Below are 27,982 nucleotides of genomic sequence, written 5' to 3'. Positions count from 1 at the left end.
AGGATGAGAACTGATAGATCAGATATAGAGTGATTGCTTTGTGAAAAGTGTTCACCTACAGGTGATAGGATGTCTTTGTCTTTTATCATTTTCCTCTGTGAATTCATTCGAGAGCATAGTGATTGTCTGGTTTTGCCCACATAATAAAATTGTTACTGGGCATTAAATGCTCTTACTGAGGCATGCCACATGTTGTGATAGGCATGTTTAGGATCCATGGATCTTGAAAGGAATATTGAGGGGGATATTGATCATTGTAGCAGTGGAGATATGAGCAGTTGGTCCAATAAATGATATGACCTCACCCATTTTGTCTCTCTAATATCCTGGGACTGACATGGCTACAACTACACTGTATATCTTGAACACCACAATGTGATAAGTGTGAGTAAATGTTGACTGTTTAGTAGCATCAACTGACATTTCTGTATCACAGGTTCAATAAGTTTTAAGCCAAAATTAGCATATTTCTTCTCCAGAACAGAACAGATGATAAACTCAGTGAAGACAAGGGTATCAAGAACATTTTCAAATGTATATGGTGATCTAAATGCTGCCTCAACTATGGTCAATATTATTTTAAGTATTTTGGACTTATAGGAACAGATGGCATATAGTAGTATGGTATGTTTCTTTTTTATATAAAATTTGTTGCTTTAAATATAGATTCTTCAGTGATTTTGTTTGGGATAGATGATTTTATTCATATTTGTATAGCTGCACTGTTCATGTTATGAGTGTGCATATTTTTTTCTTACTTAAAATGTGGAATTCATTTATATAGTATTTGAGTTCAGCATAATCAATTGATTTCGCCAACACAGCAGGCTAACCCTGATTTTTCCCCCAAGCGCTCAATTTTCAGAATTAATAAATTCAGAATATTAATCAACAGTTTTGTTCTAAGATAAACACAGTGAAAAGTAATAGCTATGAAAGCAGCTTCTTGAAATTAAACCAACCTCTTCTTTAAGTGTTTGCTTCTTAAAAGGAAGACTTAATCCAACATTTATTTTACTATTCTGAGTATATTTTATGATATGGAGATCTCTCCAATAGGTTAATCTATTATCATCCTACTCATATAGCAGATAAGAATGTAAAAATAGATTTGGTAATTGTGGCACATACCTTGAGTCATTGTAGTTTGAACAGATGTGTTTGTCATCCAGAAATGGAAAATGTCAACAGAATGTTTTTCTTTTTTAATCATCCTCAAACAATAACATTTCTGTCAGAACGTACATATAATTGACTGTGCAGTTCCTTCAGTAGGAGTTATTTCACTGAGAATTAGGAATATCATCATCAGGAATATCACAGCATTCATCTTGCACTGGCAACCTCTCTTGAACACTTAGGACTATTTGACTAGTTTTCACAATCTGTTGTCCTGTAAAGTAATAAATGGGCCAAATTTTCAACATGCTAATTAAAATTCCATTTTTCATGAATTCCTTAATCGAGTGCAAGTCATTATGTGCTTTGTTGATTCTTAAGTGCAAAGATAATTGCAATGGGCAGCATGAAAGTGGTTTGATTATTGCCTGTCGACTCTTGTGAATTCTAATAGGTCTAATTGCATAGCATCCATTCATCATCTCGGCATCACTTCTTTTTATTATTAGCTCTCCAAATTGTTATGTGCTCAGAAAAAAGCGTTGTAGTATATCAGTGCTGACATGCTACCTGGCCTATTGTAATTTTCAACCCTTACCGCATGTTAGCATTGAAATTAAAAGTTTATTTTGCAGTGCCCTTTTCCAGAAACTAATTAAAAAATTTGCCTCCATGAAGAAATGAATACTGTCTAGCTTTGAATTTGCATTTGTGATACTTCCACTAAACAACAGTCAAGACCTTTTTACTTGTCCAGATGATACCCATAAAACCAGAGCATAATGCGCTGGTTGGGAAACATATGTCAAGGCTTTATGAATCTTTGTTGTTGTTGAACATTATGAACATGGTAAAATCCTCTCCAGCAAAAACTTGATTGAGAAAAAGGCAGGAGAAAAGGTAACCTATAGATGTGGTGAACTTGCAGGTCAGTGCAGGCTATAGCCTCACAGGTTGAGCAGCTACTGTAATTAATTGGTTTCAGAGTAGCAGCCGTGTTAGTCTGTATTCGCAAAAAGAACAGGAGGACTTGTGGCACCTTAGAGACTAACCAATTTATTTGAGCATAAGCTTTCGTGAGCTACAGCTCACTTCATCGGATGCATTGTATGGTAACACCCATTGTTTCATGTTCTCTGTGTATATAAATCTCCACACTGTATTTTCCACTGAATACATCGGATGAAGTGAGTTGTAGCTCACGAAAGCTTATGGTCAAATAAATTTGTTAGTCTCTAAGGTGCCACAAGTACTCCTTTTCTTTTTGTAATTAATTGGTAACTGATTGCCTTGTCTTTTGTAGTCGTTGAAAAGAAAAGGTCAGTTTAGTCATGGTCAGGGGTGAGTCCAGGGCATCTTTGTGTGTGTTCAGGCCACTTAGTATTTTTACTATTGGCAAGGACACTCTTTTCAAGGGCAAGTCTTCTAATGGGTTGACGACTGAGATCAGCCAGATTCACCCACATGAGAACATACTTTAGGCGAATGGCGGCATGGGCTGTGCCCCTGTTATTTTGGGCAAAGGATCTATCCCAAGACCTGCATCCAAGTTGTAATGACTATTTAACGTTGTTAAGGTTGTCGTCTGTTTATTGGCAAAAGAAAGTGATGTTTGTGTTAAACTTGCCCATCTTATCAGCGGTGTTCAGAAGAGTAACAGCTGTATCATTAATAAAGTATACAGGAAGTAAGGCTGAGACACTGATTTTTCCCCTTTTCATTCCTGATTTCTTTTCTCCGTATCTGCAAGAGTAACATAGACAGACTTGTGAGATACTTGTGAGATAACTTTTTTCTTTTCATCACATGTGCTGTCTGTCAGTATTTTACTATTAAACTCTGAAGTGTTCATGTTTCCATATGATTTCCTGGTTTGCTTTTTAAGCAGCATGCAGGACAATGAATTCCTGGTGCTAGCATTTGTTTCATTGCCTGCTGATGAAACGATATTTTGACACTACTGTGCATCCCAGAATGAGAGACTTAGAATAGACGCTCAAATAAATATATCACAGATACTCTGCATGCATTGCATTTCCACAAGTTAGGATCTGGGTCATGTTGATATCAGGAAGGCACTTTAGCCAGGTTTCAGCCATCTGAATTAAAATAAAAATTCTGATACAAAATGAAATTCCTTTTCTAGGTATGAGGCTCACTTTACAGTTGAAAGAGCTGTCCCGATATTTCTGTTATCATACTTGTATAAGGCAATTACACTAACACTGTCAACTTGAAATCTAGTCAATTAAAAATTTTAAATTAGCTTCATGAGCTACTCCTGCCCTAGATTCTATTGTCAAGATTGAGATGTATGTGGTGAAGAGTTAAATCAATTTTTTTTAATTTTCATTTTCTCTCTCTTTGTTGCTGGGTATTGTGGGGGAAACAACATAATAGGATTATGGACTAAAAGCTGTAAAATACACAAAGTAAACAAAATGAAAATGCAGAAAATAAAATATTTTCTTTAATCTTTTTCAATGGGAATAATTTCTAACAATAGTAGGTAAAAAAGTCTGATTGTTAAATTGAAAGTATCCCTTAATAAAAATGATAAATAATAAAATAATAATTTTGATTTATTTGTATTACTGTATTGCTTAAGGGCTCCAGTCAGGGACCATGATCCCATTGTGATAGGTCCTGTACAAACATAGAATAAAAAAGAGTCACCTCACTTGATCTTCTGTGTTCCAGTCCGCTGACTGGTAATGATAAAGTTATATGAAGGGAGAACTTTACTGTACAGCAGGGGCTGCACTGGAGCTGAGCTGTCCTGTTTAAATTATAGTATTGCCAACCCCAAGTGTTCAAAAATCATAAATCAGACTGCAAAAAATCATGACTGGCTTAAAAATCATGAAATGTTCTCTACCTCAGTCAGAACAGCATACAGTGGGAAGTGCAATTAGAAAGTCAACATTGGCCACTCTCCCGTGATGGTGATTCCAAGGTATCTCCTATTTTAAATATGGGATGATTCCACCAGTACTCCAATTACTCTGGATGTTAGATGCTGATGTTTTCAAGGCACATACATGGTAGTTTCATCTAATTTATGTTGAGTTCAGTTCATGTTCTTTAATTTTATGCTGGGTTTTCAAAGGCATGAATGCAGTAATTTCACGTCGTTTTACAGGTACACAGTAATTTCCAAAGAGGTTGCAATGCTGGTCATATATAAGTGTATGTCTTTATATTTATGACACCTATCACAGTTGTACTGAATACCTGCGGAACCCTGCTCATTTTTGGGTGGACTGTACAACCCCTAACTTGCTTCTCCTGCCTGAACAGACCTTATTTTTGTTTCATCTGCTAATGGCCAGGTTCTGATCTCAGTTATATGCTACAAATTCCTTAGGTTTGAATGGAATAGCACTGTTGTATCTGAGCTCATATTCTGGGCCTTATATTTTATGACCAGCACGAGTGCCAGAAATGCCATGTTTTTTACTTGCATCACTGCATTTTCAGGCTGCCTGTGCACCCTTTGGAGTTAGTGGCAATTACTGAGAACAAGCTTTATGTTTTTTTCCAGCTTCCCATGGATTCTGAGAGATCCTTCTCATCTGGAAACCATTTATGGAGTACAGGTTTCCTTGATTTCCCTGTGGGATCTCCCAGACTCTCTAAATTTCCCTACCTTCCCAATAGGGACTATTGCTTTGTAGTTCTCTCTCCTTTATCATACTTAAAACATACACACACTACATAAAGGGGAAAACTGATTAATCATTTATGAGAAGCATATTCTTTACTTTTTTATGTGCCAAATATGACATTTGTCTGAAAATGGCTCCAATATCTTTTTATGAATAGACCTTTAAAATATCATGTCTTTTGAATGTAATGAAGCATGAAACATATTGTCTGAAATGTCCAAAACAGTGATATTAGTAATAAAGTATGCTGTAAAAGGGTTGAACCTTAAACTGAGCAGTGCTCATTAATTCAAGACTAGAAACCTTCATGCTGTCTCTCTTTATCTGCCAAAAAATGCAAATGTTTGTTTTGCGTCTGCATATAAAGTAGGTACACAGAGTACATATTATTTAATGATGTTCAGATCCAGGAAGGTGAAAAGATATGATGTACATAAGCAAATGAATACTTTAAAACTATTGTGAACTGGATTTTTTTAATCCTGTGCACTCCAGATTAGCACAGTGCAATCTAAAAAAAGATGGCTCGCCGCATTAAAAAAAGTGAAGTAATCAATTTTACTTCTCAAGAAATGTATCATTAAATAACTGAAATTAGACAGGTTTCAGAGTAGCAGCTGTATAAGTCTGAATCCGCAAAAAGAACAGGAGTACTTGTGGAGAATGTTATGATTCCTGATGTCAGATTTGTGTCCATTTACTCTTTTCCATAGAGATTGTCCGGTTTGGCCAGTGTACATGGCAGAGGGCATTGCTGGCACATGATATATCAAATCTGACATCAGGAATCATAACGTTCAAAAAGAAAAGGAGGACTTGTGGCACCTTAGAGACTAACCAATTTATTTGAGCATGAGCTTTCGTGAGCTACAGCTATATGTTCCATTCTATGCATCCGATGAAGTGAGCTGTAGCTCACGAAAGCTCATGCTCAAATAAATTGGTTAGTCTCTAAGGTGCCACAAGTACTCTTTTTCTTTTTGCGAATACAGACTAACACGGCTGTTACTCTGAAACGTTCAAAAACTGGTAGGAGAACACTTCAGCCTCTCTGGCCACGCAGTAGAAGATTTAAGGGTGGCAATTTTGCAACAGAAAAGCTTCAAAAACAGACTCAAATGAGAAACTGCTAAGCTTGAATTAATATGCAAACTAGATACCATTAACTTGGGTTTGAACAGAGACTGGGAGTGGCTGGGTCATTACACATATTGAATCTATTTCCCTATGTTAAGTATCCTCACACCTTCTTGTCAACTGTCTAAATGGGCCATCTTGATTATCACTACAAAAGTTTTTTTTTCTCCTGCTGATAATAGCTCATCTTAATTAATTAGCCTCTTACAGTCTGTATGGCAACTTCCACCTTCTATCTATCTATCTATCTATCTATCTATCTATCTATCTATCTATCTATCTATCTATCTATCTATCTTCTTACTATATGTTCCATTCTATGCATCCGATGAAGTGGGCTGTAGCCCATGAGAGCTTATGCTCTAATAAATTGGTTAGTCTCTAAGGTGCCACAAGTACTCCTGTTCTTTTTGAAATTAGACAGTGGTCTTGGGGGATAATAAACAGTTTACCTTAATTTAACATGTCTGCAGATTAAAAATGCACATTTTATATTCAATTGTGTGTAGCTTGAAATAGAGTATGAACAAGCTGAGCAAATTTGGATATCAAAGCATTAGTCTACGTACATATAGTAGGCACGGTAACATTCATTATGTAAGATATTTGGGGGCAATTATATTTCCCATCAATTAAACTTTAGGTATCCCCTTTCAGGACTAATATGGCAGTGCTTATTGTGTAGATCAACTGATAACATTTACAAATTAGAGACCTTAATGCTTTGTCTTGGTATCACATTTTTTTAAATATTCAGCTAAACACAATACATTGGTTTTCCCTTGAAAATACTTACAGTTTGCTCTATGATTGACAGGGCACAGCTTCATTATGTAGTTGGCTAGATGGACTGATTATGGATATGAATACGCGAATGGGATAAATTAAAGAAATGTGTAATTGATTCTAGACTTGGTCTGCCAGTTCATTAACAGTCTGAATGTGGTGCACTCACTTCTGAAAAAGAGAGAATGAGAGAAACTTATTTGTACTTTTCCATTTGCTTGAGAATTCATTAAGCTAATATTTTTGCAGGCTAACTTTACACTTTGCAAAGACCAAGAAAGGAATATTTGTAAATTACATCTGTGCCTTCCATATTCATCTTGGATTACAATCACATACTTTTCAATTTGCAACTGAATGTTGTTTTTCATCCTTCTCTGCTCTTCCCCCATTTGCATTTTGTACGTATGGCACAGCAGAATATTATATGTGGTTTTGGTTTTTTACGGATCTTCAGGGTGATGCTTTTGAAGTGTGGAATAAATATGCAAATTATATTTATGTTCATTGTTGTCTAAATAGTAACAGGAACGGTGAAATGTTCAACGGCCTGCTATGCCTCAGAATAGGTTGTGGTTTATGCAAGGCTCAGATGTCCACTCCTGGTTATGCTGATCTGGAGCAAAACCAAGCCAAAGTAAACCGAGGTAATATAGAATCATACATTGAGATAGATGCTTAATTGTCATGGTCTGTCCTCTTTGACCACTGTGGCCCCTAGCCGGGTGTCTGACAATCAGTTCAGTACAGCTCATATAAGATACAACGTTGCAAAAAGGAAACAACACCTTCAGTTTCTTCCTACGGTGTCTCACAACACGCACTGCTGGATTGCCACAGCTGTCTGCTACAAGAAATGTCTTAGAAATCCTGGTGTAAATTAAATTGTTCCCTCGGTCCCATAGGTGACTCTCCTTACGTTTAGCAGCTCTAAGCACTGTAGTCCTTGTACCAACCCTATCTCTTCCCCTGTCTGTCTTCCCCAGCATGCACTGGAATGAGAGAAAATCCCTCTTCCTTTTAAAAGTACAAACATTTTCATCTCTGGGATATTATCACTGAAAGCAGTTGGATCCATTTCTGTGAGCTGAGTAAAAATACGCATTCAACATAGGCACTGCCCCTCGATGAACTGTTAAAAATTGATGTACAATGATATGGTAAATGATATACAATCACATACACACAGCTTTCTCTCTAAACTAAATTTCTTGTCAGAGACACTTGGCTTTGCTGCAGACTGAGCAGAGTAAGGTTGAAGTTTTAAAGGAACACTGGCAACTTAATTTTGGTATTAAAATTAAAGTTTATAACCAATTGCAATTTGTTAGCCCTCACTAAGATCTGATTATTTCTTACACCTTTTTTGTTTAACTCTACATACTATGGAAGGGGTCTCCATGCTGGCCCTGCATAGGCTAGCATGGAAGGCCACTTTAGGTTAGACTGGGGCAGGCCAGAGAAAAGCACACAGATCCACGTTTACACTAATACAGTCGCGCTAGTACCCCTATGCAACTTGCAGTGGTGGGCTGTGGCCATGGGGGAAAGGTGAGTAGTACAGTACCCAGCCCTGATGTCCAGAGTTAAATGTTACCTCCCCAACTTCTCCACATTCCAGCCACATGGAATCCGAATTACTCAGGCTCTAGGCAGATAGAGCATTAAAACATTACTGCTCTCTATGTTTCTTTCTCCCATTAAATATCTGTGTTTCAGATTTTTTTCCCCCAAACATACTAGCCTGCATTTTGATGTTTTCTGCCCATGTTTCTAATCTCTCTAGGTCCCTTCATACTAGTCCTCTCTGTTTTCACTGGTGTTGCAATTTTACCCAATTTAATATCCTCTCCTATTTTCGCAAATATGTTTCATTTACTCTTCCAGAGCATTACTGAGCACACTAAATGAGAACAGACCTAGTGCGGACCCCTGAAGTACTGTGCTAAACACCTCTCAGCTCAATACTTTGCCATTTATCATTACTCTTTGTTTATGTTCCAGAAGCCGGTATTCGGTCCCTTTGGCTGTGTTCCTATCCATGCTAACTTCAATTAATCTGGAAAGCAAAATCTCATGTAACAAATACTGTATGAAATACATTAAAAAAACAAACTCTGAGTATTTCTACCATTTTTGCCTTTATCCACTAATTTTGTAATGCTTTTATAAGAGTATAAGAACAGCCATACTGGGTCAGACCAAAGGTCCATCTAGCCCAGTATCCTGTCTTCCAACAATGGCCAATGCCAGGTGACCCAGAGGGAATGAACTGAACAGGTAATCATCAAGTGATCCATCCCCTGGTGCTCATTCCCAGCTTCTGGCAAACAGAGGCTAGGGACACCATCCCTGTCCATCCTGGCTAATAGCCATTGATGGACCTATCCTTCATAAATTTATCTAGTTTTTTTTTTAACCCTGTTGTAGTCTTGGCCTTCACAACATCCTCTGGCAAGGAGTTCCAGAGGTTGACTCTGCATTGTGTGAAAAAATACTTCCTTTTTTTGTTTTAAACCTGCTGCCTATTAATTTAATTTGGTGACCCCTAGTTCTTGTGTTATGAGGAGTAAATAACACTTCCTTATTTACTTTTCTTTCAAAACAAAAAAAACATGTTTGTTTGGCAAGACTTGTTCTGTGTAAAGCTAGCTACTTATTGCTCCCCATATGCCGTTATTTTGCAGAACTTTAGTGATTTTTTCCTTTAGTTGTATTTCAGTATATTGTTGGGGATGGAATTCTGACTAACCAAACTAATGGAGCCATGGTCAAGATACCCACTGCAGAATTATTTTTGGGAGGGATCCAGGATTCTGTTGTCACAAGGCAACCAGAGGAATATGAAAACAGAGTGAAACATCCTGACCCTAGGCAACACTTGAGGGTTGAAATAAGAAACTCTTCCTAGATGTATATAAATAAAATAGTCCAGTCTAGGCCTATCGGTCCTTAACATCATGAATTATTTTTTTGTTTGCCTGCACCAGCATGTTCATGGAGGATTTAGCCTTTGTGCCAGACCCTAATATATAATGAGATAGTGTATACATAGACAATGTATGCATGTATATATTAATTTTATTGGCAAAGTGTAGCAATAAAATTGTCACTCCCTGTTCATCTGCTGACCATACAACGTATTGAGACATTATTATTACACTGCTAATAAAGTCCTGCTGTATCATGTGTTTGTGATAATGATGTGCTTGGAATAGCAATTCACCAGAGTGATAAGCAATTAAACAACAAAAGTCATTTTCTTACCCCTTAACGCAAATTTAGAACCGCGTTGACAGACATGACAGGTCATTGCATTAGTCAATAGGACCACCTGTTCCTGATTTCTGTAAATTAACATACAAGAACTAGTTAATCACATTTAAGGGAACCTATTTACATTAAGTGCCTAGGGATATGTTAATGTGATGTTAACGATGCACAGTGAAAAATCACAAAAAGTCAAGAAGTGCAAATTCAAAGGTTCCAAGAAAAACATTAACTTGGTTTACCCCCATGTTTTGGATGTGCTTAGGATTTGCATTTTACAACACAGAGATTAAAAGGATAAAGTATATATTTAACCAGAAAAACAAAAGCAGAAATTCTTCCAATTGGAAAGAAGGAACACAGTAACTAACTCAGGATTTGGGCTTTAGTCCAAAACCCCATCCTGCAGTTTATTAATAAATTATAATTGTAATTCATTTTCCCATTTCAGTTTCAGCTTTTGGATAGCTGTACCTTCAAATACATATTGGATCAGTATTAAAAAACTTGGAGGGAATCATTTTATGATCAGTCCTCTTCTCTTACACAGCTTTTCTATTTTCCGTTATGTTTGTTTCATGTTCATTTTGTTTGTCTGTTGCTTGATGTATTGTTGTGAGTTAAATATGTATGATGGTACCCTCTAATTCTAGTTTCCGTAAATGTGTAATGGCCTTGGAGGAGAGCAGTTTTACTGATCTATAACCTCCATCCATTCTGTTCTTGAGGCTTGCCTCTTTCAAGAAACAAATATTGAGAAAATGACCAGAAGTGCCGTTTCTTTTTTCTTTAACATTGTTAAAATCGAACACAAAAACATAGAAACTTTGTTTGCAACGTTTCTACTTGGGGCATTGCTATAGTCATATTTTATAAACACCTGGTATGAAAGGTTTCCTAATGGAAATACTGACACAAGCCTGTCACTTCCAGCATAGGCAAGTTATAAACCAGCTACGTTATTTGTTTTAGTTAGGTAGTAACAGTTCTGTTTATTATATTGCCCAAAGTACACACTAAAAATAGTAAAAAGAAAAGGAGGACTTGTGGCACCTTAGAGACTAACCAATTTATTAGAGCATAAGCTTTCGTGAGCTACAGCTCACTTCTTCAGATGCATATCGTGGAAACTGCAGCAGGCTTTATATATACACAGAGAATATGAAACAACTAACCAATTTATTAGAGCATAAGCTTTCGTGAGCTACAGCTCACTTCTTCAGATGCATATCGTGGAAACTGCAGCAGGGTTTATATATACACAGAGAATATGAAACAATATTGTTTCATATTCTCTGTGTATATATAAAGCCTGCTGCAGTTTCCACGATATGCATCTGAAGAAGTGAGCTGTAGCTCACGAAAGCTTATGCTCTAATAAATTGGTTAGTCTCTAAGGTGCCACAAGTCCTCCTTTTCTTTTTGCGAATACAGACTAACACGGCTGTTACTCTGAAAACTAAAAATAGTGTTTCTGTGAACTCTAGGATAAAACCATCTTACCTGTTTGGATCACCAGTTGTCATCCTACTTGTCATCTGACAAAGACTAAATGTCTGCTTTGCGTTTCAGTTTTTTTAAGCAATTTAGAAGGGCACTGCTGTAGTTACTATAGAGCAGCTGTGACAATCAACAGAAATTATCCAGTCTGTCCAATCTTGTTCCTATAACTAGAAGACATTACTGTGATTAAAAGGAGAAGAATGGTAGTTGCCCTTTTATGTGCTTCTCAGTGTGTATTTATAGTAGTTAGGAAGGCAAGTTGTATAAATCCTTCCAAGTTAGATTCATACTGGATTCATGAAGTTTCCTATCAGCTATCATTCTGCTGTATTTATATTCATTTGGGTTCTCTACAGTGTGCATTCATCAACCAAAAAAATGCTAGAAGCAAAATTCAGTTCAAATTAGGCAAGTTTTGTGAAGTTCTAAGAGTCTGTGATTATGCGTGTCCATGCCAGAATCAGAGTGGGATGGTGGCCACCTCAGAAAATTCAAGAGAAATCTGGAAAGATTCAGAGAGAGATTGGGTGTTTATATGGATAACAAGAATATACCATTATAACAGTTAATGCAAACAAAGTTTTGGAAGGGGATAAAAAGTCTCATGCTTCAGCATTTAAGCCACTCTTTATTATGGGTTAGGATGAGACCTTCCCAGGAGTAAATTATCCCACATATGTCTCCTGTGACATTCTTGCATCTTCCTCTGAGTCATCTGTTGCTAGCCAGTTTTGATGACAGGATGCTAGATTAGATGTTCTTCAGGTCTGATAAAGTCTGGCTATCCCTATGTTCCTTTGTGGAAGGCAACTGATGTTGGTGGAACTTGAGAAGCTCAAGTGCATGTATAGATATTAGATCAATTCACCTTTGATTTGACATGTCCTCCAATGTACTATGCACATGTATTGCCGCAAGAAGGGGGAAATCGTGGTTTTGGCAAACATATAGATGCTACGATTTCCACAGCAGCCACAACTTGGTCCAGAAATTCTAAGGATGCCAACACTTGGAAATGCATGCAAGCCATTCATGTGTGGTGTAGAGGTATTAGTAGACTGGTGTGACTAGCTTCTGTGTGAGATGAGAACTGTCTGATTACTGTAAACAGCATGATATGGCAAGGAGGTCAAGGTATAGTACAGGACAATGCACCAGAGAGTGCGTCATCCCTGATTACTGCTGCCACGGTGGATTGTGGGGGACTATCCACAACACACAAAAAAGGATGTAGCTACCTGTTATCTTTACTCATCCTGGTGGTGTTACTGCATGTAGAAATGGGATTTGAAAAGTAAAATGTGCACACTATATGCAACTTTTAAACAAAATTTAGAAATATTTTTAACAATAAATTTTAGTTTATAGTTTAAGTAATTTTACTTCATTTTTTCAGAGAGCACCCTGGTTTAAGAACTTTATATCTGGTATTGTAGGACCTGGTTACTATGTCAATGAATTCAGAAGAATTCTACTGCAATCCCTGGCTCTACTCTCTCTGTATGTGTTGTTTCTTTAGACAGAATTAGTTGTTTTTTTTAAATTGCATAGTGTTTTGATTGAATCTTTTCTTATGTGAAAGGTCTGCTAATCCCTTGGTAATTAACACTTTCATAGGTCAACAAAGTTTAGAGGAATGTGCTTATTTTTTTAAATGGTCTTTAAGAAAAGCTCCCAGAGATTTTAATGAAAAAAAATGACGCACATCACATTCTACCTGTCAATGGTCTTGATGGTAAAACTTGAATTTTAAATTTTCTCCCCATTGTTGGCATTCTAAGGAATGGCAATGAAATTGTTAGAAATTGTTCTACAGCATTTACAGAAACTCTTAACTGATTAAAGTATTTAAGATTTAAGATTAAAGTATTTATGGAGCCATTTTATTTACGGTGTAAGTAGTAGGCAGCTTGTAACAGAAATAATATACAGTTCAGTACCTTTTTCTCATTTTTGCTTTAACTCAAATGTACTACTACTTTAAAATGTAACTTTACAGTTGTTTTCATTTCAGTTAATCTCCTACAAAGGTATTATCTCATGGATACCAATTATGTGCATTTCTTACATTATTGTTTAGATCTTTGTGTCCAGGTACAATAACTGCAGATGATAGCTTGTAATGTTGCAATACTGGTACAGAATCATGAGGCCATTAATAATCATAGAATCATAGGGTTAGAAGGGTCATCTAGTCTAACTCCTTGCCAAGATTCAGTAAAGAAACTTCCACAACCTCCCGAGGCAGTCTGTTCCATTGTCCTACTGTTCTTACAGTTAGGAAGTTTTTCGTGAGTTTCGATCTAAGTCTGCTATGCTGTTGTTTGAACCCATTGCCTCTTGCCCTGCCCTTCGTGGCAAGAAAGAACAACTTTTCTCCATCTTTTGTATGGCATCCTTTCAAGTATCTGAAGACTGCTATCATATCCCCCCTTAATCTCCTCTTTTTGAAACTAAACATGCCCCGTTCCTTCAGCCTTTGCTCTCATGGCTGCCTTCCATCCCTTTGATCACCTTTGTCACTCACCTCTGGATCCTTGCCCATTTCTCTACATCCTTTCTATACATGGGTGACCAAAGTTGGACACAGCACACCAGCTGAGGCCTACAAGCACCTGTAACTTACATGTTATACCTCTGTTAATGCAACCTAAAATTGTGTTTGCTTTTTTTGCAACAGCATCGCATCGCTGATTCATGTTGAGGTCCCAGATCCTTCTCAGCCGTGCTGCTGCAAAGCCAGTTTTCCTCTATCTTGTATTAGTGCATTTGGCTTTTCTTCCCTAAGTGTAGCACCTTCAATTTGTCTTTGTTGAATTTCATTTTGTTTTCTCCAGCCCTGTTTTCCAATCTATCAGGATCCCTAAATTTTAGCTCTGTCCTCCAGAGTATTTGCAACCCCAACCCCCCTGTGTCATCTGCAGACTTGATCAGTATGCTCGCTATACCTACATCCAGGTCATTAATAAAGATGTTAACACCAGCCCCAGAACAGATCCCTATGGAACCCCACTTGAGATCTCCCTCCAATCCATTAATAGTTACTCTTTGTTTGTGATTGTTTAACCAGTTATGTATCCACTTAATGGTTGTTTTGTTTACTTAATAGTTCAGCTTACTTAATAGAATGTTATCTGGGAATGTGTCAGAAGCCTTGCTGAAGTCCAGGTATATTATGTCCACCTCATTCCCCCTATCCACCAAATCTGTTACTCTGTCAAAAAAGGAAATCAGACTGGTTTGGCATGACTGGAACTTCTTGGTCAATCCATGTTGGCTGATAGGATTACCCCTTCGTCATCCAGGTACTCACCAATTGAATGTTTTATACATTGCTCTAGTAGCTTCTCAGATATTGAAGACAGGCTGACTGGTCTATAGTTCCCCAGCTCCACATTTTCCCCCTTTTTGAAGATGGGCACTAGTTAGCCCTTCTCCAGTCTTCTGGGATCTCTCCTGTCATTCATGAGTTTGTAAATATTATTGCCAGTGGCTAATTCCTTCAGTACCCTCGGGTGAATAGCATCTGGCCCTGCTGAATTGAATTCTTTCAGATTGATCAGAAGATCTCTGATGTGTTCTTTACTTCTCCTGATCTGCATCCATTCCCCTTTATTGTCTATGGTAACTTTGCTAGTCATCTGGTCACATGTTATTTTTTGTGAGAAGACTGAAGCAAAGTAGGGATTGAGTAGCTCCGCTCTCCTATCATCTTCCGTTACCAGCTCACCACCTCCATTGAGCAGCGGACTCACACCATCCTTGATCTTTCTTTTTTGTCTGACATATTTGAAGAACCCCTTCCTGTTATCTCTATCATTTTTTGCCGGCTGTAACTCTTTCTTTGCCTTGGCTTTCCTGATTTTGTTCCCTACACACTTGTGCTATTCCAATGTATACTTCCGTGGTGACATGCCCCTCCTTCCATTTCCTGTATGTATCCCTTTTTGGTTTTTAGATAGCTAAGAAGCTCTTTGTGCAGCCACATTGGCCTCCTGTGACTCTTCTTATCTTTACTCTGCATCACAATAGCTTGATGTTGAGTCTCTAGTATTATATCTTTTAGAACTGCCAGTCTCCTTCAACTCCTTTTCTTTCTGACTCAGAGGTGGGCAAACTATGGCCCGCAGGCCACATCCTGCCCGCGGGACCGTCCTGCCCGGCCCCTGAGCTCCTGGCAGGGGAAGCTAGCCTCCGGCCCCTCCCCCGCTCTCCCTCTTCTCCCACAGTCATGCTGCTGTGCGGCTGGCTCCACCCGGGCAGCGGGGCTGCAAACTCCGGCCGCTCTGAGCGGCATGGTAAGGGGGTGGCGGCAGTGCGCACACGGCAGGTAGGAGGTCCCAGGGGGCAGTCAGGGGTACACAGAAGGGGGCGGTTGGATAGGGCCGAGGTTCTGGAGGAGGTGGGTGCGGTTGGAGAACAGGGGAGTTTGGATAGGGTGTCGGAGTCCAGGGGACCTATCAGGAGGCGGGGGTGTGGATAGGGGGCGGGGCAGTCCGGGTACAGGGAGGGGGGGGGTTGGATAGGGGATGGGGTCCTGGGGTTGACCCACTAGTTGTTTCCTCAACTTTCTGAATCACAAAGCTGTCCCCTACGCATGCTAAGAATTTGCAGGATGTATTACGTTTTGCTGCAACAGTGTTCTAACAGATATCAGGGAAGTTAAAATCCACTATTAATACTAGCTCATGTGTGTTAACTAATCTTGTTACCTGCTTGTAAATAGAATGACTCGTTCACTTCCTCTTCCTGATTTGGTGGTCTATAATAGACCCCCACCATAACATTGCTACTATTCTTTTCCCTTATTATTCTCATCCAGAGGCTCAGCACGTCTGTCACTCGGTTCCTGTTGGACTTTGGAGCAAGTGTATACATTCTTGATGTACAGCACAACACCTCTGTTTTTCCCATAGGTATCCTTTTGGAACATGTAATAACATGCCATAACATGCCAATCATGGCAGTTGTCCCACCAAGTCGCTGTGATGCCAATTAAGTCGTAATTTTCTTCATATACCATGACTTCCAGTTCATCCTGCTTGTCCCCCATACTCCCTGCATTTGTATACAGATATTGAAGATATTTGTCAGACTGCCCTGTTGCTTTTTTTTTTCTTTTTAATGCAGTTGCAATTTCTAGACCCTTCTCCAGAAATTAGCCCCTTTCCCAATCATTACCCACATTAGGAGTAAAGTGATTTTTTCCCCATTTTTTGCAGATGTCATTCATACAGTGGGACCAATAGCAAGAGGCCATATCAGTGATACTCATAAAGAAGACCTGGCAAGTTGCTATAAATCATCCCTGAAACTGGCAAAAGAAAACAATATCAGATCAATTGTAAGTACTTCATAAAGATGTATTATTTCTTAATGTTGTGTCTTTTTCCTCAGGATTTAGCATAATTGTAGGAATAATAAAAATCTTTAAGAGCATGCATGTCATATGTGGTATGGAAGAACAAGAAATTGAAAGTTGTTAATGCAGCACAACTGGAAGAGAAAGGAATAAGGACAGCCTGGGGGTGGCACAAACGCTGGGTTGGTAAAGCAGTTGTATCTAACACACAACTGTTCCACTAAGAACTCACAGGAAGAGAACTGCTCCAATGGTTAATTTTACATGTTATGATCCTATGGACTATAAGGTGGATAGAAAGTTGGCTAGATTGTCGGGCTTAACGGGTAGTGATCAATGGCTCCATGTCTAGTTGGCAGCCGGTATCAAGTGGAGCGCCCCAAGGGTCAGTCCTCGGGCCGGTTTTGTTCAATATCTTCATAAATGATCTGGAGGATGGTGTGGATTGCACCCTCAGCAAGTTTGCAGATGACACTAAACTGGGAGGAGAGGTAGATATGCTGGAGGGTAGGGATAGGATACAGAGGGACCTAGACAAATTAGAGCATTGGGCCAAAAGAAATCTGATGAGGTTCAACAAGGACAAGTGCAGAGTCCTGCACTTAGGACGGAAGAATCCCATGCACCGCTACAGGCTAGGGACCAAATGGCTTGGCAGCAGTTCTGCAGAAAAGGACCTGGGGGTTACAATGGACGAGAAGCTGGATATGAGTCAACAGTGTGCCCTTGTTGCCAAGAAGGCCAATGGCATTTTGGGATGTATAAGTAGGGGCATTGCCAGCAGATCGAGGGATGTGATCGTTCCCCTCTATTCGACATTGGTGAGGCTTCATCTGGAGTACTGTGTCCAGTTTTGGGCCCCACACTACAAAAAGGATGTGGACAAATTGGAGAGAGTCCAGCAGAGGGCAACAAAAATGATTAGGGGACTGTACACATGACTTATGAGGAGAGGCTGAGGGAACTGGAATTGTTTAGTCTGCAGAAGAGAAGAATGAGGGGGGATTTGATAGCTGCTTTCAACTACCTGAAAGGGGGTTCCAAAGAGGATGGATCTAGACTGTTCTCAGTGGTAGCAGATGACAGAATGAGGAGTAATGGTCTCAAGTTGCAGTGGGGGAGGATTAGGTTGGATATTAGGAAAAACTTTTTCACTAGGAGGGTGGTGAAACACTGGAATGCGTTACCTAGGGAGGTAGTGGAATCTCCTTCCTTAGAAGTTTTTAAGGTCAGGCTTGACAAAGCCCTGGCTGGGATGATTTAGTTGGGGATTGGTCCTGCTTTGAGCAGGGGGTTGGACTAGATGACCTCCTGAGGTCTCTTCCAACCCTGATATTCTATGATTCCTACAAAACTTAGCAGGAGGCCATTGGTGAAATAGTTGACTCTGAAGAATATAACCTCACTAATTATTGAGGGGGAGATGACTGTGGTCTAGTGACTTATTCTGTAAATTGAATTTTTCCTTAAAAATAGAGATGAAAAGAGATGGTCGAATAACATAATTTATAACATCAACCCACCAGAATCCATCACCATAAATTTATAATTTATGATCTGTGAAATAATTATTTTATTGATGTTTCATTTAATAAGCATGGTTCCTTGATCTTATGAAATACATCTCATGCTTTGTATTTCAAAGGGCCAGATTTTCAAAGTTAGAAGGGTGCATTTACATGCATATATTTGGATGTGCCTATCGTATTTGCATATATTTGATGAGTTTGCATACTCAGGCATTTTTGTGTGCTAGTTACAGTCTTAAATAGCTAAGAGTGCATAGACTACATTTACGTGCATCCGTCAGGTAACATGCATAAGTGAGGCGTGCAAATGTATATGCACAAGTGTGCAAGCTTTACTTGGAAAATGTATCCACCAATTATATCAGTCAGGTAAATATCTCTAAACGGAGGTTAGTATTTCTAATGTGTGAATTTAGGAAATTCTCGGTCGTATATTGGCCAGATTCTCAGCTGATGGAAATCAGAATTCTACTGATGTCATTAGCTGTGACTGGCCTTTGTCTTTATTTTTGTCCTACTCCAGCTGCAGAAGCTCATTCAACATCTTAACTAAACTGTTTAGTACTTTTATAGAGGCTCTAAAAATACATTTTGGATTAAATAAACAACAAGAAGGTCAGATTATTAAAACAGGAGTTGGGGAGACAAGGGGTAGATATCAGAGTCTGGAGAAAATCAGATCAAAGTTAATCAAAATGACATAAAGAAGGAAGAAAATATTGTTCCATTAACTGTTTCAGATAAAACGGTATATTGACTTCGTAAAACTATTTGTAACAAGTAAGCAGCTGAAATCTAGTGAGGTTTGAAAATATCCTTGGTGATCAATGGCAGCTGTTCCTAAGTTTTTGTTAATGTCTTCTGATTTTAAAATAAAATCAACATTTATTATAGAAATTTTGATGAGGACTGTTCCTCATGGGGTAGAATTTTAGAAAGATTTAAAAATATTCTCATGTTCAATTTGAATTTACTGTAGATATTTCATTTTTGAATTGTAAGTGTAGTATTCAGTTTCTTTTGCAATGATCAAACTTCATCCAAAAAGAGAAGTGGAATGACACACTGTTTAGTGTGACATGAGCAATGTGGCTATAATAATTGCAAGGCAACATCCTGACATTGTGCTGTTTATATCCCATTACACACACTGTATACTTTATAGCCCAGTCTACTTGGGCAAAGAAGGTGTTTTTCAATCAAGTTAGATCAATTAAATTAGCTCAGTTCAGTTGAACCTTCAAGCCCTCATAAAACCTGTGTAGACATAGTATGACAGCTTTAGATCGTTTGAGCTGATTACGTTGCAGCCTATGCTTCAACATAAGCTACAATACCACCAACTCAATCTAAAATACATGAATCTGTGTTTAGACAAGTGTCCATGAGGGAGATGGGGGTTAAGTTGAATTAAGCTAATACAATTGAGTTAACTCATTTGGCATTTGCACCTTTTTTGCCCAGGTACTCATGCTCTCTGGAGCCACAGCAGGCAAAATACTACCCCTCTGATGCTTTTCTGGAGACAGAGCTGTGCTGCTGTGCGTGTTGGCCTGCTTTAATTCCTAATGGAGTCCTTTTCATACGTTACAACATCCCATCAGATGAATCCAACTTTGGCTTTATATAGCCGGTCACTAAAGAGATAAATGATAACCAGTTAGGCTGGGTTCCTTTATTTAAACTTCATGCATATACTATAGAATTTAAAATATTTACTCTATATTCATTTTTGCTCTTTTTAAAAATCCATGAGAATGAATATGTAAAGAAAACATCCTCTTTGTTTCTTCTGTGAGGCTGGTCAGTGGCAGTGAGGGCTTCTTTTTGTTGCAGCAGCAGCAGTGTTCCTCCTGGCTCCAGCCCCTTGTTCTAGTGCAGTCAGACCAGTGAGAACAGACTTGAGAATCAGATGAAACTAGTGAGATACTTTGGGTAAGAAAGGACAAAATGAAAATAGCAAAGGAGGAACTACAGGGGGCACCAACAGTAAGCCCCCAAGCCAGAGACAGAGTGAAAATGACTCTGAGTAGCTGTTAGGGGAATTGCATAAAAATTCTTGACTCCAGATGTTAATTAGGCCCTAAATATAGAATAATAAAGATACTATTGAGTTATACAGAGGATAGCCTTGTCCTTGTATTTAGAAAGTAAAGAAAATGACTGGAGGAGAAGCCATCCTGGATTTACATTTTACCAGTCACAAGGAACTGATTGTGCATGTGGGCACACTAAGGAATTGCAGTGCTATTAACCAGCGTAACCCACATCTCCTGGGGTGTGCTATTCTGTCCCATCTAGTGGCACCGAGACCACTTAGAGAGAGTTAAAGGAGTCTGCTCTACAGCCCTAGCTAAGAAGCATATGGCTTTTAGCTGATGCATTAGAGGCTCATGCACTAAGCTCCAGAGGTCCTAGGTTTGATCCCGCCCGTCGATGACTGGGGTCTGTTGGTGTTACACTAGCACTAGATAAATAGTAAATATCTCTGTTGGCTGGCAATTTCCAGAAATTCTTTTCAGGTTGATCTAAAACGAAATTTTTCAACGTTTTTTGCTCATCGAAAAGTTGGAAAAAATTTCAAATTGGATCAACACAAACTGAAATTTTCTCTTTTTATGGCCGCAATGACTATTCCACAGTTTTCCCTGTTCTAGTAATAATTATAAACTACTTGAGTTAAATGGACTAAATACTGGACTTCCAGAACACAGCAGTGCAAATGGATGTGGGGACATCTGAGATGCCCATCATGCTTACAGGCATGAATAAGCTTAGTAAGTACGGTCGAAGTATTCAAATCCCTGGGGAAGATCCTGAGACAGTGTAAAAGATCACAGGTCCATTGACTTCAGGAAACCTATGACAGTTACATCAGCTGAATGGAAGAAGTCTGGAGCAACCAAATATATAATTCAGCAATTAAACAGCAGCAAACCACAGCTTTTTTGAAGAGAAAAACAGGAGTAAGAGATAGCCAAAGGGACTTCACAAGACACAGCTTGGAAATCTGAAGGTAAAAACACTCAAATAGATGTAGCGGAAAGGGGGGAAGCAAACAAAAAGAAGTTCAGACTGTTAAAGCTTGCAGCTGAAAAAGTAAGGGCAACAATAGGACACAATATGAATAGAATGCTAATGGTAATTAAAGGGATGAGGGGAATTAGGACTGTCCCAGATATATGTGGAGTTGGGAGAAGAGAAAGGAGAAAAAGGTGATGCATTCACAAATGAATCAGGAGAGGAAATCCGCTTGTTTGAAATGACTGAGCTACTTTTTAAAATTGTTCTTTAATAAAAATGATAAAGTCAATTAGGAAGTAACAAAAATGTTCAAACGGCTATTGATTAAAAGCTAATAAAGGAATACTTGGAAATATGGTTACATACAAATAAGCAGTCAAAACGATAGGGAGTCTGGGCATATTAAAGGAATTAGCTAATGAATGCATTGAACCACCAGTGGTTAGTTTTGAAAAGTCAAAGACAAGCCGGAAGGCACCAGAAGATTGGGAAAATAAAATGAATGTATTACTTAACATTTAAAGGGAAAAGCTGGCAATCCTAGAAATTAGCCCCGAAAACCTTACTTGAAGAAATATTGCTCTTGGTGGCGTGGTTGTGAACAGTGTCGTATGGGCTTGAAATTGGCGGAAGCACCATCAACGAAGAATAATGATACATGGCAATTTATCAAGTGGGCATGCGAAATGCAGTGGGGTGACTCAGGGTGCAGTAATAAGCAATTTAACATCTTTATTAATGATTTTTGAAGAATGGGTAAACAGCTCAATTAAATTTTCCTATGATAATAAATTAGAAGGTGTTGGAAACATTAGTCAGGGACAGAGATATGATGCAAATAGATCTAGAGAAGCTACAGGTAATGCCTGATCCAACTCCCACGTGGTCAATGGCTGTTTTGGTCTTCGCTTTAATGGAAGACGGATCAGAACCAGAGCCTGGAACTAAAATGTCATTCAACATAGAAAAAGTCAAAGCTATCACATCTGGAGAAAATAATCCAGTTCACAGATACTTAGTCAAATAGAAAGGTAATAGCAAAAAGGACTTAGGTAATGACCCTTAAATTGGATATGGATTTTAAAGATATAATACCTTACTCCCACTCTGCATAAAAAAGCCAATTCATTCTTATGCTGCTGACAGAGTGGCATCACATAACAGAGTGGTGATAGGCTCTGTTTATAAGTAGGCTTGGCAAAATCCAACTTTTATTTTTTAGAATATTGATGGAAATATCAATGTTTATTTTAAGCATGTTTTTCAATTTTTATCAGTTGAAGTTTTCAGAGTTGTGGGAAATTATGGGAGTGCAGACAGATTTTTAATGACGGATGTTAACATTCAAAAAGTTACAGCTTTTTACTGTTAAAACACAAACTGTCAACATCACAAGTCAAAATATACAAAGTAAATGTCCTTAAATCAAACTGTACATTCTCAAGTAGCATTTTTCTTACTTTTGCCTATCTGTAAATTTCTGTTGTTACCAAAGGCAATATTTCTGAGTGTGTGGTGAAATTGACATCTACAAACAAAAATCTAAACCCTTCAAGCCTATTTATAATGCACTGATGAGAATGATGCATAGATTCTGGACAGCTCAGTATCAAAAAACATCCTATAGAAAAGCAACAGGCAGTGGTTAAGAATTTGGAGATATTGATTTATGAGAAAAGATTAAAAATCCAAATATGAATATGGCAAAATTATAGTTTGGTGGTGGTGTTATTTATTTGTATTGCACTAATGCCTAGGGCTTCCGTTATAGATCAGGGCCCCATTGTGCCTAGACACTGTGCAAACACATGACAAAGAATTGAAATTTATCTCAAAGATCTTACAATCTAAAGACAAGATACAACAGATGGATGCAAAAAACTTGCCAAAGGGAGCACAAGGAAACACAATGATATGGTGCTGATTAACACGGTAAGCAATAGTCACAACACACCAGCTGTCTAACCAATGTCAAGAATTTTGCAGGCATTATGGTAGAGGAGAGTTATAAGAAGGATTTGTAACTATCAATAAGTAAACAGGGTGCAAATAGCAAGGTGAAAGAGGAATTATTTAGGGTGATCCAAAGAGGTTTTTTTGTTTTTTTTTAAGAGTAAATATAAAAGTGAGCAAAGACAATTTGTTAAACATAAAAAAACAAATTCTGAATGATGTTATAAATTATCCTATGAAATCAATCTCCTAAGTATTGTGGTGGAAATCCCAACTGAGTCAACTGAAACTAAGCTTGACTAAGCACTGCAGAATATACAATAGGTAACAATTCTGCATTCAAATGGGAAATGGACAAAATATCCTAATAGGTCTCTTCCATTTCAAACATCTATATTTTCCTAATAGACAGCATTATAGGACAAATTAATTGCTGGCATGTTGGGCAAATTAGTGGGAGTTGCCGCTGCTTACTCTCGGGATTAATTTGGTCCATTGCGTTCAACATACTTTTGAAATTATTTAGTTAGAAGTGTATTAACATTGCTAGAGGGCACTAGTTCTGTTTTAATTTGAGAATCGGTGTAGGGTGTTTTGAAACCATGTTGACAGACTGAAACTTCTTAGTACCTCAAGGATTTCCTCACCATATACCTCATTCAGCCCTACTTGTGGTTGACATGCTCTCAAACTTAAGTGTCAGTTAAAGCCTGGGAGGTAGTTAAACAGACACTTTCAAAACTTCACAGAAAATAAAAAAGGGCTGCTGAATTAGTGTGGCTTGGAAATGAAACAAAGGGATTATCTTAAATTCACAATGAAAACAAAAAGTAAAGTTAGTATTGATTTTTCAACCACAAGGCAGAGGCTTCTTCCATGCCTGTTATGAAAATGTTGTATGCAGGAAAATAACTCAGTTCAAACAAACAACCATTTCTCAGGTTTTTATTCAGCAATGAAATTCTCAGCATGGCATCTTAAAGAGAGAGGTAACTTGTAAAGCAACAGCAAAGAAAATTGCTTGAGACCACACACTCTGATCCCTAACTCAAGGGAGTATTACGGCTGGTCTGTGGGATCTAACGGGAATCCATAAAGAATGTAGGTTTGATAGATGCCTAAATGGCTGTCTCCACAGCCACCAAAATCTGCAATAAAAGAACTCAAAGGATATGGTTTAAAATCACAAAATATAGGACATCTGCAAATAAATATCAAATCTCTGGGAGCTTGAGAAGTGTTTGTGTTGGTTCCTGAACATGAATGGACTGGATTTCTGTTCTGTATTGATGATAAGTATTAGTGTCCTTTTGGTGTATTTAATTCTAGTCAATTTCCCTCATATTGAGGAACTAAAGCAGAATTTCTGAAGAAAAAAGCAAAATAGCATATATTAAAACATACTATATACAGAGGAGATGTTAACGAAGCATATTGTTTGTTACGTACACAGTTCATATTGCTAGTTTATGTACACATGGTTTATTTTTTTAAATAAATTTAATTTAAACATTTTAAATAAATTTAATTATTTAAATGTTCTTTACCCCAAAGTACCAAAATCAACTGATCTAAAGGGACTAGCTGCCCACACCATTTTGTAAATGTTTGTCATTGATAAATATGATTTGTACGTATTCTATTCATGATCATCTAACTTGATTTGTAATGAAACATAATCTGATACTGGTTCTGAACAGAACAAAAAAAGTCTTAAGAAATGTATACACTACTTTGTATACAAAACTCAGAAATGTGCATACCCCACCCCTGGTCATCTGTTGCCTGGTTTTATAAGTAAATAGAAAATATCCTTTGTTTATGTGTTTGCATACCTTGAAGAGTATGTTCTGTAACCACTATACCTGATAGAGTCCAGTGTGAATGAGTGAGATATCATAGAATATCAGAGTTGGAAGAGACCTCAGGAGATCATCTAGCCCACCCCCCTGCTCAAAGCAGGACCAATCCCCATTTTTTTTCCCCAGATCCCTAAATGGCCCCCTCAAGGATTGAGCTCACAAGCCTGGGTTTAGAAGGCCAATGCTCAACCCACTGAGCTATCCCTCCTCCTGTAGGTAGGTAGGCTCAGTTCTTTCCTTGAGTAAAGAGAGATGATGAGCCGCTCCTGTGACTGAATCTTCCTTTGCAGTGCTAGGCTGAAACTTTTAATATCAATTTTGAGTCCACAGTAATCTCACTTCCCCCTCTTCTTAATTATAAACCACATGAAAATGGGGCTTTTAATGCCTTAAAATAGTGGCATCACCAGGAATTGCTGTAGCAAATGATTTTGCAAAATTACATTTAACTATCTTGTTTCCTCCTGGTGTGGATTTACATTTTAAGGAATAGTCAAGTGAATCTTATTTTCTTACACATATTTCCTGCTGAGCGTTGCCATAGCAATGAGTCACAAGTCTTCAGAGTCCTAAAGGCTAGCTTTATTCTATGTCCTGGAGTTTGGACACAAGTTCATGTCAATCAATCATACAACTGGTTTGAAAGAAACTTTCTAGGAGCATAGCCTCCAATTCCTTAATTTGTTTCTCCAAGACATTTATCTAACGTGACGGATATTCTGACTGATCTTACATTGCCAGGCTATTTACTTCTGTAGATGTGTAGGGCTTTTTATAACCTCGGGAACATTTTTCCTCCTCTCAAAGCTCTTATCCAGGTTTGAGCTTTAGCAACCTACAATAACTTTTCACTGCCTCTGGTAAATAGGTTAAGATATTTCCTTTTTGCATGCAGACTTAGCCACTCTTATCCATGCTTCTGTTATCTCAAGATCAGGCTACTGCACTGTACTCTACATTGGGCTACACCTTAAAACCATTTGGGGTATGTCTACACTACATTGTAAGCCCAGGGTTAGTAGAACTCAAGTTAGCAGACCCTGAGTTTGTTAACCTAGGGCTTGGGCATCTACACTCATTTGTAACCCCAGGTTAGGAACTGTTGAACCCTGGGTCCCAACCTGGAGTCCCAATCCTGGGTCCCATCTACACTGCATTATGGGATCCAAATCCAACCACCTATATCCCAGACTTCCTAGCACCCTCCTAAAATGTGGCCGCTATACTCCTTTGTTTGTGGTGCAGTGTGGGAATACTTGACTGTCCTGACGACAAAAGTGGTCCGTGGTAATTTGAAATAGTTTTGGTGGACTCCGAGAGCACGAGTCCAGTGTGACTGTGTCTACCCAGCAAAGCAATAGGCTTGAATTCTGGTTCCCAGCTTAACTCAGACTCGGACCCTCCACCCCATGGGGTCTGGGAACACTGGATATGAGCCCTGGGTTAGTGCAGTTTGTGCATAGACAGAAGTGGGGTTAGGCTTGAGCCTGAATTCAAGCCCGCAGCTTATACTGCAGTGTAGACATATCCTTGGAGACTGAAGGTGGCTCATTTATTAAGTGAAGTATCTCATTGTGAGTGCATGAAACCACTGCTCTGGGATCTGCATTGGCTGGCTACGTGTTGGTCTCCAGGTGGAGTTTAAGGTACAGGTTGTGACCTCTAAGGCTCTAAATAGCCTGGAACTGACCCGTGTGAGAGATCACCCCTATCTCGGTGCCATACTGCCGCAGCTACAGTCTGCAGGGCACTTGAACTGGATCCCCCTCATTATATATGAGAGGGGGCGACTGGCCAGGCATTCAAACTGTGATGATCGCACTGTCAGCCTGTGAGAATCCTCTGCTTGAAAGGTTGGATTTTATCTAGGAACACTGATTCTACTGGCTTGATAATTGGGGAACTGTCTTGTTAAGAAAGACAAAGCAATAATTAATCAATTAGTGAACCAAGCAGCTATTTATACATGACAGCTCATAAAGCAGGTGAAGTGGACAGAGAAGAAAGTTTACAAGCTAGGGTGTAGAGTATGATGATATTTGGGTATTGTTGGAATTTGACAGTAGAGTCTCTATTTTCTTTGATATAATCTTGTTTGTTTACAAGGAATGTACAAGGTCCTGCTTCTCTGAATATAGGAGGAACCGGAAACAAAAGAATAGTTTCTTAGCTTACAGCCCCAAGCCTCTTTAGGCAACACCTGCCCCAGAAAATTCTCTCCCTCGCTTTTTCCAGGGTCATATATTGTGATCACAGGTTGCTGCTTGGCTTCATTCCTTTTTTTTTTTTTTTTTTGCCTCTGTGTCCCTTTTTCTGTTCTCTGTTCTTCCTTCCTTCCCACACGCTTTACCCAAAACAATACTCATCAAAAGCTACCGAGATCAAAACTCCTGGGTGGATTCACATACTCATTTTGTCTGACGTGGGAGGGTCTGTGAAGAACTTATCCTGTTAGTTATTGCTTTCACATCCCCCAACCTCCCTGACAATTTTTAACTCAACCCATAACAAGGTTTCACTGTGTTCATAGCAGAATACATTAAAATATCCATGAAAATGTTTGTTTTGATTAAATGTTTTATAAACAGAGACCAATCCAATTCTTATTTGCATGCAAATATTAACTGCCCAGACAGGCCAAAAAAGGCAGCCAGCAAAATAAAATAAAATGGAAAATTTCCATTGGAGGCTTCATCATTCCCACATTGCATATTCCCCTCTTCAAACCCCTGATGTTGTTTGGTGGCTGTGTATGTCTGAAGCACTGCC

General features: G+C 38.6%; 1 protein-coding gene across 2 annotated transcripts in view; it reads left to right on the top strand.

Moving 5' to 3' along the window:
• Positions 1-27,982, top strand: part of MACROD2 (mono-ADP ribosylhydrolase 2) — a 1,311,577-nt gene that overhangs the window by 768,748 nt on the left and 514,847 nt on the right. For both annotated transcript variants that reach the window (XM_073339563.1, XM_073339564.1), the window contains exon 6: positions 16,706-16,827. In XM_073339563.1, coding sequence (XP_073195664.1) covers positions 16,706-16,827 — 122 coding nt within the window. The remainder of the gene's footprint in view (positions 1-16,705; positions 16,828-27,982) is intronic.

This window comes from Lepidochelys kempii, chromosome 3 (genome assembly GCF_965140265.1).
Source record: "Lepidochelys kempii isolate rLepKem1 chromosome 3, rLepKem1.hap2, whole genome shotgun sequence".
Taxonomy (NCBI): domain Eukaryota; kingdom Metazoa; phylum Chordata; order Testudines; family Cheloniidae; genus Lepidochelys; species Lepidochelys kempii.
This window is presented reverse-complemented; position numbering and strand designations above follow the sequence as displayed.